General features: G+C 52.6%; 1 protein-coding gene across 8 annotated transcripts in view; it reads right to left on the reverse strand.

The window, feature by feature from the left end:
• The window catches only part of LOC121600364 (unconventional myosin-XVIIIa), a 28,273-nt gene extending 11,079 nt beyond the window's left edge, over positions 1 to 17,194 (reverse strand). For 2 of the 8 annotated variants that reach the window (XM_041928872.1, XM_041928873.1), the window contains exons 1-5: positions 16,758 to 17,194; positions 14,665 to 15,090; positions 11,112 to 14,594; positions 10,780 to 11,013; positions 3,992 to 4,354 (exon numbers count right to left, since the gene is read on the reverse strand). In XM_041928872.1, the coding sequence (XP_041784806.1) occupies positions 3,992 to 4,354; positions 10,780 to 11,013; positions 11,112 to 14,594; positions 14,665 to 14,982 (4,398 nt within the window). In that variant the 5' untranslated portion in view covers positions 14,983 to 15,090; positions 16,758 to 17,194. Of the gene's footprint in view, positions 1 to 3,991; positions 4,355 to 6,560; positions 8,156 to 9,924; positions 10,020 to 10,779; positions 11,014 to 11,111; positions 14,595 to 14,664; positions 15,091 to 15,539; positions 16,248 to 16,298; positions 16,450 to 16,757 lie in introns of those variants that run through there. The other 6 variants (XM_041928876.1, XM_041928874.1, XM_041928875.1 and 3 more) reach the window with 6 other exon arrangements.
• Positions 17,195 to 18,330: the final 1,136 nt, after the last annotated feature.

Here is an 18,330-nt window from a genome sequence, read left to right on the forward strand (position 1 = left end):
CAGAAGCAGAAGACAAATCAGTCAAGTGAACGGCACACCACGGCGCGACAAATGTAACATCGGTATTATGGCATACACACATCTCTCTCTCGGCCTCTCTTGCCGTACTCCGCGCTTCGGCCTAGGTGGTTGAAGATGCTGCGGTGTTGTGAGCGCTGTGTGGCGGCTGTCGGAGTGTATCTTATTTTTAGAACCACCGCAAAGTGTGTTGTGATCGACGTTTCGTGTACGCGAGTGACGCGCAACCCTCCCTCCTTTCCTCGGGGTTGCGCTGCGTGTGGGTTTGATGCAACCACGCAAAAAGGGGTAATCGTTTGTTTTGCACAATCAAAATCAATAATTTAACGCGTATGAGCAATCAATGCACGTAGGAGCTGGTTGAGTTTCCTAATTTCTGGGCATTGATGTATTATCGAGCGTATTTCAAATTTCCTGAGAAATTTTGATTCTTCAGGAGATCTTCAGTTGGAAAATTGTCATGTCCTAGGAAGCCGAAGATAACTGTTTATCCAATGTCCCAATGGCAGAAGAAGTGCAAAGAAATTAGGGAGATGTTGATTCTAAAAACGAGATCTGCCAAATCCTGAAATAATCAGTGCTTCCTTCCTTCGGGACCACCTCTCTACACACAGACATAGTACACAAATAACCGACCGAACGCTGAATGGGAGACATGGAGATAGAGAGCCATCCCCACCGGTTCAGCCGTTGAACGACATCGGACAGGGAGGAGGGCCCGTAATTATCAACACCAATCGACGGCGACCAGCTTTACGGCAAGCAAGATACTCGCTCAAAGCGACAGGATAAATCTTGCTCCCGTCGGTCTGTTGGCATCTGCGCCGAGAGTCAGCTGTTTCGGGCGTGCAAAAGTAGCACATCAACCGAACATGTCGTCGTCCGGGAACATGTAACGGCGCTACCATACCCCACGGGGAATTGCCGCCTGTGTGAAATAGGATCGCTCGTTGCGTGTGTGTTGTGCGCTCGAGCGATTCGCAGTTGAACCATTCCCTGAAGGGTCACCCCACGTTGGATGGTCGAGGAAAAGGCACTTCCTTCACACTGCGGGATTTGGGCTGAAATCAACCGGGTGTAATGAGAAAGTGAGAACAACAAATTGCCACAGTAGCAAGAACAAGAAGCAACAGACAAGAACATTACCGTGCCGTATCTTCTCTATCGCCAAGAAAACGGCGATCTTCCGTCTCCCTGACAAGTGAAGCGTACACGAATCTTGGCTCCATCCCGCGTTCACACCGCGTCCTCTATTGCTGCGGGATATGTGCACGCTTACAGCAAAATAAATAAAAAAACACATCTCACAGGCAGCAAAATTCGGTCACCCGGTGTTTAAATTAACGCGGAACTCTTGCCTCTTGCGCTTGCCACAAAACGCGGCAGAGCGATTTCGGTGCGCCAGAGCGATCACACACTAGGTCACTAATGAGCTGCTGATGGGAGGAGTGGCTGGGGTTCAGCACAACACCGTTTCTGCTGCACTATGATACATTGTTTTGCTTGGCGCGATATGGAGGAAGCAGCCGAGTGGATTTGCTGTAAATGGGAATAACCGATGCAACAGCGAGGAACAGCGCGCAATGCCGAGTGCAACCTTTTGAAGAAAAAAAAGGAACGTTTTAATGTAAGCAATTAAAACGAGCTCCAATCGCCAATTAGCTCTAACTGAGTCCGGTTTTATCAATGGGCAAGAGGCAAAACGGAACGGTAAGTTCCGTTCACTTGTTAAATCACCCGCGCGCAAGGGTTGAGACTGGAGACTCGATTAGATGCTCGTTCGTACCGTTGTTCGTAGAGAGGATATTTCCTGAAGGTTAGATGGTTTCAGACATAAAACTGATTTGGCGTTTAGAGCACCATCTTTTCGAAGATCTTGCATTAAATATTGGGAAGTAAAGTTAAATATAACACCAAATAGAGCCAAATTAGGAGTTTCTAGAATATTCCTAGCTAAGCTCTAAATCAGGGGTTGTTGGACTTGGAATTGGAATTGATGGACTTCCTAACAGTTAAGTCCAGGTTGAAGAAATTAAAAATGCTGCCGAAGCGGATATTTAAAATATCGATTCTTATATCCAATATCGAATAATCAAATATCTTAAGCTCTATAATCCAGAAAAAAACTTCAGTTGCCTAAATAATAGGCTTTAAAAACTGTGAATGTTTACATCTTTTTGCCACCTTTCGCTATAATGAGACTGTTTTAATTCTTCAAAATGAAAAACAATTTTTTTATCTAATAAAAATCTAGTAAAATTATCTTTATCCTATTTTTAATGTCTGAATCAGACAAGACAAGACACCTAGGTTAGATTTTCACTACAAAAGATTGGGAGTAGACTTCACAATAAGTTGCTTTGATCTTGTAAACCTCAATGGAAGACTGGAAATGTTTAAATTATCTCCATGTCTTTCTTCTGCTCAAGCTATTCTGCTCCAATATATAATTCAAATTAACCCGCATTCGGGTCGCCGATCTCGCCTGCCATTAGGGGACATCAACACTGAGCAATGCGAACACTCAACTTGATCTACATCAGACATTACAACAACAACAACAACAACAAGAACAACACGTCAACAAACCACATTTGATATGGTTGGAAGTTCCTCGGCGGAGAAAATAATGCCCCTTACAGACACAGACGGCGCCACCGGATTCGCTACTCAGCTCGAGTTGTTCCCGTGAAAGCGAAATCCGAAATTTGTAGCGGGCGGTTGCGGGTTTGTGTTGTAGAAAATTCGCAACGTCTCAGTTACACACAGCACAGTGTTGCAGAAGAAACAGAAGAGGGTAAAAAAAACTCCCATTCGCTGCCACAGCAGACGATTTATGGGCGGTATGTAAATCTAGCGCTCGGGATGTACAAAACACAATCCACACATACACATACGCACACAAGGGCGAAACGTAAGAAACGTTTGTTGGAAAACTGAGACTCGGTGCACGTTGTTGGGGCCTAATGAAATACGAACGGACTGTCCGACTGGAAGGCTAATATGCTTGGTTGTTGTGGCTGTTGTTACTGTTGTGTTATGGTTGGAGACTTTCCAAAACATCAACCACCATCGATTGTCCATCGGTCGGTGGACTTGCGTTGTGATGCGATGTGTTTTCAATCAGCTCTTCCAACCCTGTAGAGCCCACCCAAGCAGCGGACATTATGTTCCACACATCGAGCAATCGAGTATTTCAGAACAGACACGGATTCGGACATGTGTAACACGTGCACGGGAGTTCCTTCGCCGCATTACACATTCCCCAACAAACCACCTGCACCACCACCTCTTACTACACTACAACTTTCTCTCTCGACGGTGTAGGCACGAAAATTTCACGAAAATTCGTCCCATACCCGTCGTGCTGGGGGCATCCAATTTCACTAACAATACCAATTTCACGTACCAGGGAGATTGAGGGTGTGGTTTTGGATTTTACGTTTCGTTTGCTGCCTCTGCCAACAACACTCGATGATATTCACGAAATATCCGACCAAACGCTACACACCACTTCGACGGCACGGTCACGGCTTGTGTCCATGACAATCAGCAACATCAACACGGCGAGCGAGTTACACTAGCATTACATACACACTGACGCCCTCTCTGTGCCTCTGGCTGTGTGGTTGCATCAATAGGCGCGATAATAAATTTTCCACCCACATTTCACTCTCGCATCGGTCGATCGGTGGAGGAGATCTCGTACGCCTCCTCCTACATGTCTTGCCATGTATGCACCCTGCTTCAACCCCGTACACGTTGATGCAGCTGATGCTTCTAATGACTTCACTTCACGCTGCCTCTGTCTTCGGGCGAGTTCTGTTTCCCCCCCACATTGTCCCGGGAAGGTCGAAGGTTAATGTGGGAGTGGGACCTCGCCCGCTAACTTCTAGCACCCTACGCGCAGGCAACCCAGGCAAGAAAGAAAGGTCGAGGTCGCGCGCCACCACCGGCAGGATCGTCAACTTACCCGTGCCTCCAGCTTGTGGTTGGTCGCCTTCAGCTCGTTCCGCTCCGACTCGATCTTCTCCAGCTTTGCCCGCACCTGCTGCAGCTCGACCGTGGCCGCCTTCAGCTGCTCCTCCGTCCGGTGGACGGCGAGCAGTGGTGTGACGCGCACGAGCAGCCGCCACCAGGGCCAGTCGCGCACCTTCAGGAAGGCGCGCACGTTGCGCTGGATGCATTTGACGGCCAGCTCCTGCAGCCGGCGGCGGGCGAGCCGCCTCCGGGCCAGATACCCGCGGCAGTGCGCCTGCAGCTGGATGACCCGATCCGACAGCAGATCGTCACGCTTTGCCTCGAGCGCGCCCAGCACACCGGAACGGAAGAATACCTGTGATATCAGGGGGGAGAAGAGAGAAACAGATAGAGACATTCAGAGGGCGTATCACAGCAACAATTAAAAAGGTAAACGGAACTTCCAACTGTCCGGAAGTAGATAAGCTGTCCTAAACAAGCACACACGCGCGTATTGAAACATTGTAGGCGTTGGAAAAGCATGCCGAGCTCGGGTGACCTTTTGGGCGCCGCATGCTGAGATTTAGTCTACCGTACCAACCACCAACCACCACACATTCACCTCCGCATAAGCCCGCTGAAGGTAACAACAGCACGTCTCGTCGGCAATGAGGGCGGATGTCACGGTGTTCGGTGGATACGGTGGCAGCAGAGATAAGGAAAATGAGACACACTTTAAATTCCTTCGCAAAACTCAATTACAACACATCGCTAAAATCAAACATGTTTCGTCATTTGGAGCATCGCATATTTTTTCACTGCACAGCGCAACCTTCGCCCCCAAAACACTTTCGGGCTGTGAGGCATGACGGCGGAGAAGGAGTTTCATCTTCATCCGGACACACACATAACACACGAGAGATGCGTGCGGAGCGCACGATTGGTTGTTTCTTAAGTTTTGTTCGAAATTTCGAGCTGTTTCGAAAAACGCAACTCGCAACTCCGTAGATAGTTTGCGTTAACTAATTAGTTTGGATTAGTGTCGGGGTTAGGCAACACAATTTGCTAAATGCCCGTAAAATACGAGGGTCATCTCTAGATAAACTGATGTATAAATCATATCAATTTTGGAAATGATCCAGAATCCATATCGATCCTGATACCGTGCCAACACAGGTTCTGGTTGGGCTGGTCCTGGAACTGATTCAGAACCCATACAGTTCTTAGATCGAAAGCAGAACCCATAAAGGTCATGGAACTGATCCTGAACCAAGATGCCTAAATAGACCACAGATGGGTCCTTAGCTCTGATTTTGGTAGCCATGATGGATCGTGATTTCTAAGGAGAATGACAGATAGGGAGTTAGGGTTGCTAAGGAATTTGTATGAGTTGCAAAGTAACTATAGACTCCCTAGCTGTCAAATGAAAATTTGTCAAAGTACACTGGACGGACCGGCCTGTAGTAATTAATGGACCATGTCCTGAGCCCATATCGGTCTTGGAACTGATTCTGAGTCCATACCGGTTTTGAAACTAATCGCGTACACGTACTAGTCCAAGAACTAAAGGTGAAGGAGGACCTAAACAGGACCAAGAACTAACACTGCGCCTATATCGAAAATGAACCGGATATATGCTGATGCTGATCCCATGCCATGGGTTCCGATATCGTTCCTGGATCTGATATTGAACCAACATCGGTCTTGGAAATGATACTGAACCTTTACAGGTCCTGTAATTGATCCAGACACCATTCCGGCTAACACCATGAAGCTGATACTGAATCCATATTGGTCCTGGAATGGGACACTCAGCCCATGTAGCTCCTGGAACTGATACTATACTCATATCGGTCCTGTAACTGATATTGAACTCTTTACCCAGTCCCACAGTCCTGGACATGATCCTGAACTCATATCGTTCCTGGAACTTTTGCTGCACCCATACCGGATTTGAAACTGATCACAATCTTGTTCCGTTTCTGAAACTGCATTTAGACCTATTTCAGTCACGGAACGAATCCTAACCCTGTCAATCCCGTAATTGGTTCCTCAACTACAACTACTCGAAGCGTAGAAATTCAGCAAACACATTTATCTCTGGGTTTGTATGTATAAAGGAATTGATGGTTTTGAAGAAACAATTAATTCCTACCCCTTGATCTGTTTGGCAGTGCTAATTTTAGCTCACAAAAGCTCACTGCCAACAACTCCAAGAAGAAAGCCCCAGAAGTACCGGTACCGCCACTTTCGATTTCATTTGCTCTTCACATTTTCTTGACACCATCAATCGAGCCAATAGAGCCCCAGCTTTGGTTCCTCGCTCTCGATGCAATTTTCACCAATTGTCTAAAACCTGCCGAACGAACTGAGCGCCAGATCGCCGATCGCGCACAATGCACAATTAAGCGTGGTCGTCGTCGTTGCGGCGCATCGCGTGATCGCGGAAAGCAGCTTCGCGCACCAAAATAAATGACCAACCAAAAACAACGCAAAAAAACGACAACAAATCTGTACCCAAACCACACGAAAGGCTTTCTCTCCCCCTTCACACACACTCACTCCGAGAGTTTTAATGTTACCTTTTCGCCGTCATCAACGTCCCCGACGAAATCGGCACCACCGTTGATCGTAATTGTCGGTTGCTCGACCTGACCACCCTTGCCGGTGCTCTTCTTGCGCGTACCAATTGCCGTCCCGGCGCCGGCCGTTCGATTCCAGCGTCCGCCCGCGTACTCCGGCAGCCCGCCACCACCACCATCCAGGTTCGTCGTCGTCGTCTGGGACTGAGCGTTTTCGAATATTCCCAGCAGACTTTCGTTCAGCTTGCCGGGCAGTGGTGGTGCGGCTGCTGTTGCTGCAGCTGAACTGCCATTCGGTTTCTCCGGCTCACCGAACAGGTCCAAATTTTCGTTCGACATGCGGCCAGAATCCTCGCTCCAGTCGCTCTCGTGGTACGTGTCTTTGGTGGTGGCCGCGACCGCCATCGTGCTGATGAGCAGTGGCGCAGCAGCGGGTTGAGCAGCACAGACCACCGTACCACCGTCGCTGACGGTTAGCGAAATCGTCGGAGGCGCCAACGATGGTCGGCGGGTCGTCGTCGTCGTCGTCGTCGTGGACCCGTTTATCAGCGGCGAACCCGTCTGCAGTGCTTTCGACAACTTCACGCCACCACCACCATCACTATCATTACCGCTGCTGATCAGAGAACTCACTGCCGACGAAGAATCGGTCGAAATCGGTCCCTTCACTGTACTGCAGCTTTTGTTCTGCTTCACCAGGGCAGGTGACTTCAGCGGCGGTGGTGCGGTCGTTAGGGCGGGCGGTTTGGGCCAAGGCTTGCCCGTGCCAATCGAACTGCGGGACGACCCCTTTAAACCGTTGCAGAGCCTTCCGACTACACCTGGGCTATCGGACGATAGCTTGGACGACGCTAAACGTTTGCTGTCGGTCAGCGCTGCAAGGGTACTGTTACTGGCAACTGGGCTGTTGGTGCGTCCACTGCCTACTGCTGCCGCGGAGCCAACGTTCGTCTTGGTAACGGCCGAAGGGTGATGTTTCTTTTCGCCCGCCACCACCGGATGATGCGCCGCTTTACTGCCCCCGACCGAAGGCGTAGTCACTGGGGCGTGATTGTTTTTGGGGCCACCGGCACCACCACCACCGCTTGTGTGAGTTTGGGTCATCACGCTTGACGTGACCACCGTCGCTTGGGGTGATGTCGTTGCACCTGTCGCTGTTGCCGCTGCTGGCTGTTGATAGTGCGTCGATACACGCGACACCGTGCGGATGCGGATCGGGTTAACCGTTAGTTCTTCCACCTTGCGCAGTATTTCCTGGCCCTTCTCCAGACATTTGCACAGCAACTGGTCGCCTTTCAAGGGCTGCTGCTGGTGCTGGTGCTGGGAGCGCCTCACATTACCACCGTTGCTGGCCGTGAGATTACGCTTGCTTTGGGTGCTCATCTCAGCACCGCCACAGCATGATTGTTTTGCTAAACTCACGGAGAAGGCACACACAGCAGGCGATGGAATGATGCTGAGATGCACTTCAAACGGCGCAGCAAAAAAAAAAAACACTCTCTAATCTACACAGACACAGTACAAAATACCGCTTGCAACACGAACACACACACTCCCTTCAGCTCACTGCTTGCTAGTGGAATGAAATATGTAAACTGTTGAACAAATTAAAACACTCGCGCAACTCTAGCAAATGTTGGGAAGGGGGTGGAGTGTAATTACAGTGTCCTCCAGTGGTAGAAACCATTATCGGTCGCAATCGCGAATGCGAGAGCTCGGCATATCTTACGCATCGATCAAAAAACATGACACAATCGATCACATTCACCCCCACACAGTCTGTGTGTGCGCGACGACCAGACGGACCGACACAGGGACACCCATTGACGCATAGAGCGGGCGCGCGCACTCACTACTGCGAACGGTACCTTCGCCAATTGCGATGAACTCTAATGCAGAAGAGAGAATCAGTTTGATTCGCGGGTTCGTTGCTTTATACACCTACACTACTCTATTGCTCGTACAAACTGCCGAAGCCTGGCCTATTATTATTATGATCGCAGCACATCCGCAGGCATCTTCGTTGCCTTCCTCTCACTCCAGCACCATCATCATCATCATCATCTTAAGACACATTAATTTCCAAGCTCAGCTTTTTGGATCCATTTTCCGTTGGTGTTGAAGAAGAGGAGAGGAAAACAGACACGAACAAGAGAAGAAAACAAAAAAAAAAAACCTGCACGATTGATAGACGCCAACAACAATGGAAATCGGCGCCTGCTACTGAGAAGAGCAGAACTGCAGCAGCAGCAGCAGTAGAAAAAAAGGGTTCGTCGCTACCGCACTCGCGAGGGCTTTTTTTAAGACGAACGCGAGAGCGGGGAGGCAAGGGTACGGTAGCGTTTCCTTAATAGACAAAAACAAAAATTATTAGCCTTGGTGGTGGTGGCTTTCCAGCAGCATACGGTATGAGCATAACACAATCTTTTCCACATTCACACAAACACACACACACACACACACAGGTGTGATTGGCAAAAAGGGGTGGTGATGGCGGGGCGCACCCTTTCTCTTCGCTGCACTTTTTTCCGTTCCTTCGTTCGTGTCTCGTTGAGTTCTCTCCTCCAGCGCCGTATAGAAATAGAAAAGGTATAATGAAATACGCTTTCACGCGCTTTTCTCTTTCCTTTGGTACAGACACGGACACACAAACACACATACACACTAACACAGGTACAATATCTACTCACACGCGCCGATCTACACGGCGCACCCGATGCAGCGGAGTAGGCTGTTGTGGTTCGATTTATGAGATCTTTCACGAAAGAAAACTTGGAGGCCGGGGTGAAAGCACGCCAGGCGACGAACCTTTTTTTTCGTGTTGCTTATACGCGACAATTTTACTCCCAACACGGGAAAGGATATTCTTTACAATCGGCACTACACGAAGTCCCACAAAACAGCAACCCCCGCTTAACACGATCAACACACATTGAATGCACCACGCTCTGTACACTGTACGGCACGGCACAAATAACGCTTGGCTTCGCTAAAACTGGGCAGGCGCGAGAGCGCGGGCCACGCTGCACACGTTGCAACGTTGCACCGACAGCCAAAAACAGACCGACAGCTTGCACCGTTAATGCCTGTATTGCTGGGATCGTATTGCTTCTGATAAAGGGAAAAACAACATTCGCTGTGGAGGGAGGGGTTCGTCGTTTCCTGCTTTGCTGAAACAAACGACTCAGCGCCGACCTCGAAACTTGGTCCCCCCCCCCCCCAAAAGGGCGAAACGGGAAGGTGGGTCGCGATCGATTTCGTACCGTGCGCGACGACGTCTTAACTAGGACTGGAAACTTGGGGGACAAACACACACAAACACTCGGAGCACACGCCGGTGACTTGGTGATCAATTTTCCCTTACGTCTTTTTTTTCGCGGGCAACTCTACACATCAAACTCTTTCGAACAGATCTCAGCAAACTTGGGAAACGGTCCCACCGCGGTCGAACGTTTGTAAGCGAATGAATACTGGGCTACACCGTTCGCCGTCTTGTTGGGTGATGCTGGAGCAGCAACCAACACCACCATCACCATGGGAGCAATTGATCATCAACAAGGCGAGCGACTGAGAGAGTGCAAGCGAGAGGCAAAACACAGCGTGCGGCTTTTCTTCTTCACTTCCGATTCTATGCTGCTGCTTCTCGAGAGGGTATGCTTTTTTTATAATGCCCCGTTGTTTCGCTTCTTTTGCTTCACCTCTATTCTCCACTAACTGTCCCACACACACACACAAAGACGATCAAGGGGAGTGTGTTTTTGAAATTGTGTGCCTGTGCGTGTTCTTTTCGCTCTTTTGCCAACCTTTCCTAACAAAAAACCACCTGCCTCGCTGGCGGCTGGCTGGTGGCCCCGGAATGCTAATGCTCTACCCTACAACCGGGACAACCACAGGGAACGATCGATCGTTTTGAAAGCCCCGGTGTTTCACACACACACACACACAGTCCTCTGAATAGGGGTAGATTGTGAGTGTGTGTGTGTGTGAGTTTATGGACGATGTGTTGGTAAGCATAAGCAAGTGAAAGCGGCAATCAAACCAGCATAAGCCAAAACATTCGAGCACCTGTCTGCTGTAGGGGCTTTAAAACTGCTCGAATAATCAGGTGTGAACTGGGCGCACGTGTGTTTAGGACAGCTTTAACATCATATTTCTTTTCCGTCGCTTTGTTTTAGGAATTTGCAATAAATCTCAACTTCTACGACATAGTTCCCCTTACCTGACTCGTTCCAATTCGATACACGGACGAATCGACCTCGCAGTTGCTGAGAATGTTATCGACCGTGGCCGCTTCACCGTTCGCGCCATTTGCACCGCCGCCGGCGCCACCTCCGCCCGTCGTGCCTCCCTCCGCCAGCAGCCCGAAGCGAATGACAAACTCGCCGAGCGGCACACTGATCGGGAAGCCGAGCCGATACAGCCGGGCAAAGTCAAGCATCTGCGAGCCGCGAAGCTGTAAAGGAAAGAAGGGAAAACCAGGGTAAATACAAGCAAAGAACAACCCTAAAACTACCCCCAAAAAGAGCAACAAAAAAAGCTTTTCAACCGTACCTGACTGCGTAGCAGCGGAATGTTGATGATGTCGTCCTCCGCCCGCCTACCGTTCATTTCGTGCGTTAGTTGGTGCTGCTGCTGCTGCTGCTGGTCAAACAGGCAGCCCGTCATTGACATCGCCGTGCCACCGTTGTGCTGGGGCAGATAGCAGTACACAAAGTGCATCCCGGTGCGCCTGAGCGTATCGATCAGACAGTCGACCGTGTACTTCACCTGCACAATCACGCTGTTGCGCTTCGGGAAGCCCGTCCCGGTGTACGTGCGCCGGATGCTGCTCATACGCCGCAGCGATTGCTGCTGCAGCTGCTGCGACGAGCCGCCACCGCCGAACGCCAGCGAATCCATCGCACCGCCAAGCGTCCCCACGAACAGACCATTGATTTCCGGCTTCACACTGTCGCGCAAACAGTTCAGCGCCCGCTGCGGCATGTAGTGAGCTTGGGCGGCCGCCTCCCGCAGCCAGCTGGTGACCGAGTACAGCACCGGATTGGTACCGAGCAGATGCTGCAGCACGACATCGCACGCACCGGTTGGGACGCTCGCACGCAGCAGCAATGTTTCGCGCGTCTCCCGGTCCCCGTACGCCGCAAACAACCGTTCCAGGAAGCGTGCGTCACGATCGTCCGCAGCGCCATTTGCTCCACCGACACCCGTATCGTCGTCAAAGTCGTCCACTGCGCTGGAATCTCCTCCCTTCGCCATGCTGACAGGGTTCAGCAGCTGCTCTTCGTCCAGCATCCACAGCAGTCCCTTGCGCGGCTCGTGGCTCTGGGGCACCTTGTCGAGCAGCGCGACCATCGCGGCCGGGCTGCTGTGTCCCGCGCTGTCCGTTGCCATCAGCGCGAGCGAATCCTCCACCGTAACCATCTCCTGCGCGTACCGTGCCCTCGGCTGCACCAGCATCGCGTTGTGGAACAGCAGCTGCAGCCGCTCGTGCAGGTAGTTGAAGCGCAAATCCGCCAGCGTGCTGGCCGCCGTACCGCCGCCAACGCTGGCCGGGTTCTGAAAGCCGGGCACATCCACCAGCAGCACCGAGCCGATCGTTTGGTGTGGCGTGACGGCCGCGATGGATTTATTAATCAGCCCCACGAGCGTGTAGAACAGCTCCGTGTACAGCGCTTCGGTAAAGGCGGTCAGTCCCTCCGCTACGGTGGCCGTGCTGAGGCTCGCTTTCGACGTACCGCCCGACCCCGTCTCGGGAAACACGTAGGACAGCAGATCCTCCATCGGGATGCCAAGCAGCATGGCGGCTTTTTGTGCGGCCCGCGGGTTTACAAACTGCACGCGACCGGCCACAATGACCGCACCCGACTGCGAAAGATGATGGATGGCCGCGAGGACGTACCAGATGCCCCGCACCGCTCCCTGATCGATGTTGAGCACACGGAACGCTTGACACAGCCGCTGATAGTCGATCGATTCCTGCTCCACCGTGCCATTACCCCCGGCGGACGCATCCCCAGCGACCGGTTCCAGCAGCAGCTCCTTCCGCAAAGCACCTCCATCGACTCCGGCCAGAAAACTCCACCGAGGTACGCCAGCCGTTCCACGGTTCGATCCACCCGCCGGCCGCATACGATCGATCGGCATGATCTGAATCGACCCGGACACGATCTGCCCACTGTGATCAAAGTCCAGCGCAAAGATTTGCGTAAACTTGGTCGCATTTCCATTCAGCGCCGTTCGCTCGTTGCCAAACGCGTCCAGTATCGTCCCAATGGCGCTCACCTTCTCCACCGTCAGTGCTCGCTGCACTGCCGGTTGCACCTCCGGCCGGCTGGCAAGCGTCAGGTAGTACAGTGCGTGCTTAAAGCTGGTCGTTTTGCCCGCCCCGGACCGGCCGAGAAAGATCAGGCTCTGGTCGCGGCGCGTCTCCAGCATCGCGCGGTACGCCGTCTGGGCCTGGGCGAAGATGTGCGGCGGCATGTCGTCTTCCGCCTTGCAGCCGCGAAACATGGACGCCACCTTCTCCGAGTACAGGGCGAGCGGTGCCATCGGGTTGACAATGAGCAGCACTGGGCCGGCCCGCGTGTGTATCAGATTGTTGGCGAACCGCTGCCGCAGCACGTGCAGCACGGACGATTCGTTCAGGTGCGGCAGCTGGCACACGTCCTCGACGAGATCGAGCGTGGCCGGGTTCGCCACCTCCAGATCGTCCTCGTCGATCAGCAGCTCCTCCCCGGTCGCTTCCAGCCGGATCCAAACCTTCCCCGCCTGATGGTGCGAAGGCATCGCAACGGTCGAGGGGGAGAGCTGCTGCTTGTACGCCGCCGTAAAGCCACCCCGATGGATCAACCAAACGCGCCCACCGACGGCAGACGGGTCGAGCTCGTGCCTGCCAGTTGGATCGGTCACACCAGCCCCCGGGCCCGTTTGTACCTTCTGGAAGCGCCTGCTTGCGCTGCGCTTCAGCGTGTTGCAGTCCTCGGCCGGGGCACCGCTGTGCGGCGTAGCGCTTACACAGCGCCGCGACAGCTCAATCAGCTCCGCGATCGGTTGCACCTGTACCAGCACCGAGTCGCCACTGTTCCGTATCATTTCGATGATCGTTTCGCGGCTCAGCTCCTCCACCGGCTGCCCGTTGACGCGCAGCAACCGATCGCCGGGCAGTAGGCCCGTCCGCACCGCACCGGTTGCGCTCGGTTCGGCGAAAATAATCGCTCTCATCTGCGGGGGGCCACCGGCGGGCCGCACCATCGACAGCCCGGCCGATGGACGGTCGAGCACAAACGCCTTGCGCAGGCTGAAGCCGAAATCGTTCCGCGGGCCCTTCTGGCGCTGTATTACCAGCTCCCGGGGCGGCGGTAGCGCTTGCAGGTTTATGGGCGGTAGCGACAGTGTGACGCTCCCGTTCGCCGTGACCCGCTCGTCGAACGGATGGACGCGCCCGATGCGTCCCTCGTAGCCTTGCGATTCGCCGACCGGGCTGAGCGAAAACGGTGGCGTCGCGAAGGACGAGTTGGTGGTCGTGGTGGTCGTGTCGGTAAGGCTGTCGGCGCTCGGGGACGGTGAGGCTAGCAGCTGCAGCATGGCGGCCGACGACGAGGGGGATGCGACCAGTCCCGCGTCCACCGGTCCACCGCCACCCGTGCCCGTGAGGCTCGAGCGTGAACCTTTCAGTATGCCACGCTTCGGCGGCCGTGGTGGGATGGGCGGTAGGTTCGTTTTCGTACCGCCCGGTGTGTGGGGCGGCTGCGTACCACCGACACTACCATCACCCGCACCACCGTAAGAAGAGGGCGAGGTGGGTTGCAGTGTGGTGGTAGTGCTGCAAAACGAAACGCGCTCCACCATCTCCCCGTTGCGGTCGATGTAGGTGGTCGTGTTGGCGACGGCCAGCACCTCCTCCGTGCCCCGGTCCAGCTCCCGGTGGTCCACGTCGAGCTGGGCGAAAAAGGACGCACTGTAATCCGCCGTGATGCCACTCGGCAGCTTTTCCTTCTCTTTCCGCCTGCCGCGTATCTTGAGCGATCGACGCACCTGCGAGCAAGAGGAGGAGAATTTTTATTAAAAAACATTGAAATAAATTGTATTAAATGGACGACTTTACCTCATCCAACCGCAGCAATTCCTCCGCGCTCATGCTGCCCGCATGCCCGCCGGATGTGCCACTGCCGCCGCCCACCCCGAGCAGCAACTGTTTGCCCTCCTTGCGGGCCTTTTTCTCCTTCTTCCGGCGGTCCTTCTCGTCACCGTCCAGCCCGGACAGTGCGCCAATGACGGACAGGCCACCGGATGATCCAATACTACCACCAGCACCACCACCGCCCGCTCCACCGCTTCCGTTGCCTGTGCCACTGTTATTGCTGCTGCTGCCGCTGCCGCCTCCTGCGACACCGGCCACTCCTTTCTTCATAAAATTAAACATGTCTGCGTGTGTGTGTGTGTTATATCCTTTCCTTTCCGGTTGCAAATATTATTCTTCCGCTTCTTCTTCTTTTTCTCCTTCTTTAGCGCCGCTGGTCCGTGGGTTTTCCTGTCGTGGAAAAGAGAAGAAGATTGTGTTACTTAAAAATGTTTTGCTCCAGCACACACACACACAACCGGGCGCGTTTGCTGGTCGTGTTGCGCTATCTTTTGCTTGTTTTTTTCTGTCTTTTTCGTGTAGGCCCAAAGTATGCGGTATCCCGTTATGATTTCGTCACCCCTTTCGCGGCCACTGCTGGGTTGGCGGCGACGGGCTGGGTGTGGAATGTTTGTGGGCCAACGTGTTTTTACTCTCTGTTTACCATCCACTTCACCAAACGGAGGGGGGGGGCTGTTTTGTGGATTTTATGTGTGTGTGTGTGTGTTTGTGTGTGTGTCAGCCCTTTATCGCCCGTTTCCCGCAGCGTTATCAGCGTTACCGGGGACGGTTCGAAAAAGGTGAATCTGCTCGCTTGGCTTGGTTTTATCTTTCACGCGCAAACAACACCTCAGACACACCTGAATTTACGCAAATGGAATCGAGTGGAACGTGTCACCAGCAGGGCCAGCTACGATCACATGCCTTCGTGACACTTTCCACAACCAAGAAGCGGTGGTTTCTAAACCACCGCAAAGACCTGGCATTTCGCGACCAGTCTCGCGCGGCAGGCAAATCTTGGACCGTGTCTTGGACTACTTAATATAGAAAGGGGCGTGTGTGTGTTTGTGTGTGTGTGCGTTTGCGTATTATTAATATGCATCGATGGTTGCTTTCTTTTGTGGCCGTTTGTTTTTGCTGCTGCTGCTGTTCCTGTTTCGCTGTTTTTGCTTCTTGTTTTACCCGCCCAAGCCCTTCTAGCGATTTACGATGGTTTCGTGGTTTTATTTTTTGTTAAACAAACAACAGACACGGTGGTGCGGCAGAAAAAAGGGAAAACAATCCGGCGCTGTGGGGCGAGCCCCCCCCTCTCCCTCCCCCGTTTCGTCGCTCGTCTGAATCGCGGCTGACCGCAGCACGGGTTCGATTCCGCAATTTTCCGCCACGCAAAAAAACGGTGGGAGGGCGGGTTTTATGTTCGATTTTTGCGGTTTTGTTCTAAGGCTGTTGACGCCTTCTCCGTCGCTCCCAACCAACGACAACGGATACAGCACCGCGCGCGCGTGTGTGGGTGACGGAAGACAACCAGAGACAACCAGCAGAAAAGGGCTAGCACAAAGCAAAAAAAAACACACACACACAAACACAGTCCTAACGAGGGAATTGGTGGTAATAACAACCGTCCGTCTGGCTGCTTCTTCCCTTCACCCACAATCCGGGCCCACTGTCCCTTGGCGAGACGGCCGGATTGTTCTTAATCAAAGCGACACCGAAGGCTGCTTCGATTCCGGGAACAGTAGGCAGAGACTTTTCCGCACACACAAACACGCATACACACACACACACACACACTCTTTTGTGTCACTTTAGCACTCCGACGGGACCGAAGGGCGTGTACAGTCTGGTGTGTCCGCGGGAGTGAAATTAGGAGCAAGAACGCAAGGAACGTCAACTCCAAAACTTGAGCGAGACACAATTGAACACAACTTTACTACACACACACAGGGGCACTCCTCTCTGTCACTGGCCAAAAGTCCCGCAACCCTTGGCCCTTCTCTTCACTGTTTTTTTTTTTTTTGCGTGGGAACATGTAAGTGACCCAACTGGAGCGGGGATTTGTGTGTCTGGTTTGTTTGTACCTATTGCCAGCAACCCTCTTCCAGGCGGCGGGGGTTTTCGGGAGTCGGCTGGTCCGTCCAAGATGACGACGACAAACATCTAAACGGGGGAAAGCACTCTACACACGCACGCACCGCACCACACACGGCCGCTCACGTTCGCGTTCGCGCTGGCAAATAGCACGGGAAGCAGACCAGAAGTCAGAAACACACCAAATAAAACGCACACAAACACACACACACACACACGGAGGCACGGAGGGAAAAGTAGTCCACACTCTTCTGGGCTCTTGCTGGCTGGCTGGCTGGCTGGATGTCGCGCTTGGCCGTTGGTGTGTTGTGCTGTTGTGCTGCGCCGCGCGGCTGTTCTCTTTAGAAAGAGCAGCAAGCGAAGGAAAAAAAGGGTCGAGTGCAGCTGTGCGAGAGTGAGTGAGTGGGAGAGCGTGTGTGAGCGTGTGTGAGCGAGTGGTGGTGGTGGTGGCTGGAACGGACGAACGACGACGGCAGCAGCACAGGGCGACAACAGAGAGCGCCCGTCGCGCGAGAGCGTGAAGGAGCGAGCGAGAGAGAAAGATGGCTTTTAAAAGTTTTTTTTTGCTGGAGCGCTAGGGTTACGCTGCTGGGTTGAGTGCTTCGCCGCTGCTGCTGTCTGGAAGTAGTGATGGATAAAGTTCGGCAAAACTCCGGAGTCGACTACGATTCGATTCCAATTATTTCGGAATCGACCCCGGAAGGTAGGTCCGGCCAGCATTGTCCGGAGTCGTTCGGAATTGCCTGGAATCGCCCGGAGTCGTTTGGAGTTGTTCAGAGTCGTAGTCGGAGTTTAGAGTTGTTCGTAGTCGTAGTCGGCCGGAGTCATTCGGAGTCGTCCGGAGTCGTCCAAATTTTGTCCAATTGTGTCTGTACAGGAAGTACCCGCGCAAAGGGAAAGACAAAAAAAAAACACAGCGAAATGAAATGTCTCATAACAAGCACATTGCACCGGACGGCTCAATCACACACGATGACATTGCCTTCAAAATTACAACAGATTTCCATACTACCAGTAATAGATCAGCAGATGATCTCATAAGAGAACTTTTCGAACAACAGAAAATGTATGTAATGTAATGTAACAGAAAATGTATGCAACAGAAAGGGCTGTAATGTAATGTATGTTAGTGCATTCGCTTCAAGAGGGCCACTCGCGGTCCGTTGAATTTTAATTAATAAATAACAAATAACAAAGCAAAAGTGAAAAATAAATTGAAATTTTAACAACAACAACACCGAACTCCGGCTCCTGTTGACTCCGACCGACTCCGATTCCGGTCGAATCCGATCAACTCTGGACGACATCAAATGACTCCGATTCTAGACGACTCCGACTCCGAGCGACTCCGGGAGGAACTAGTGGTTTGCATTTTGCCGGACTCGGAATCGGAGTCGTGGGTGCGCTCCAAAGAGCACACCACTATCTGAAAGGGCGCAGTTTTTGACGCTCGGCACGACGGTTGCGGAAGATCGGCGGAGGCTGTGGTGTGTTGCGTACTACTACTACCACTACTACTACTACTACGAGGGGTTTGCCATTGTTTGGCCATTGTTTTCGTCT

The sequence above is a fragment of the Anopheles merus genome, chromosome 3L (assembly GCF_017562075.2).
Source record: "Anopheles merus strain MAF chromosome 3L, AmerM5.1, whole genome shotgun sequence".
NCBI classification, from domain to species: Eukaryota; Metazoa; Arthropoda; class Insecta; order Diptera; family Culicidae; genus Anopheles; species Anopheles merus.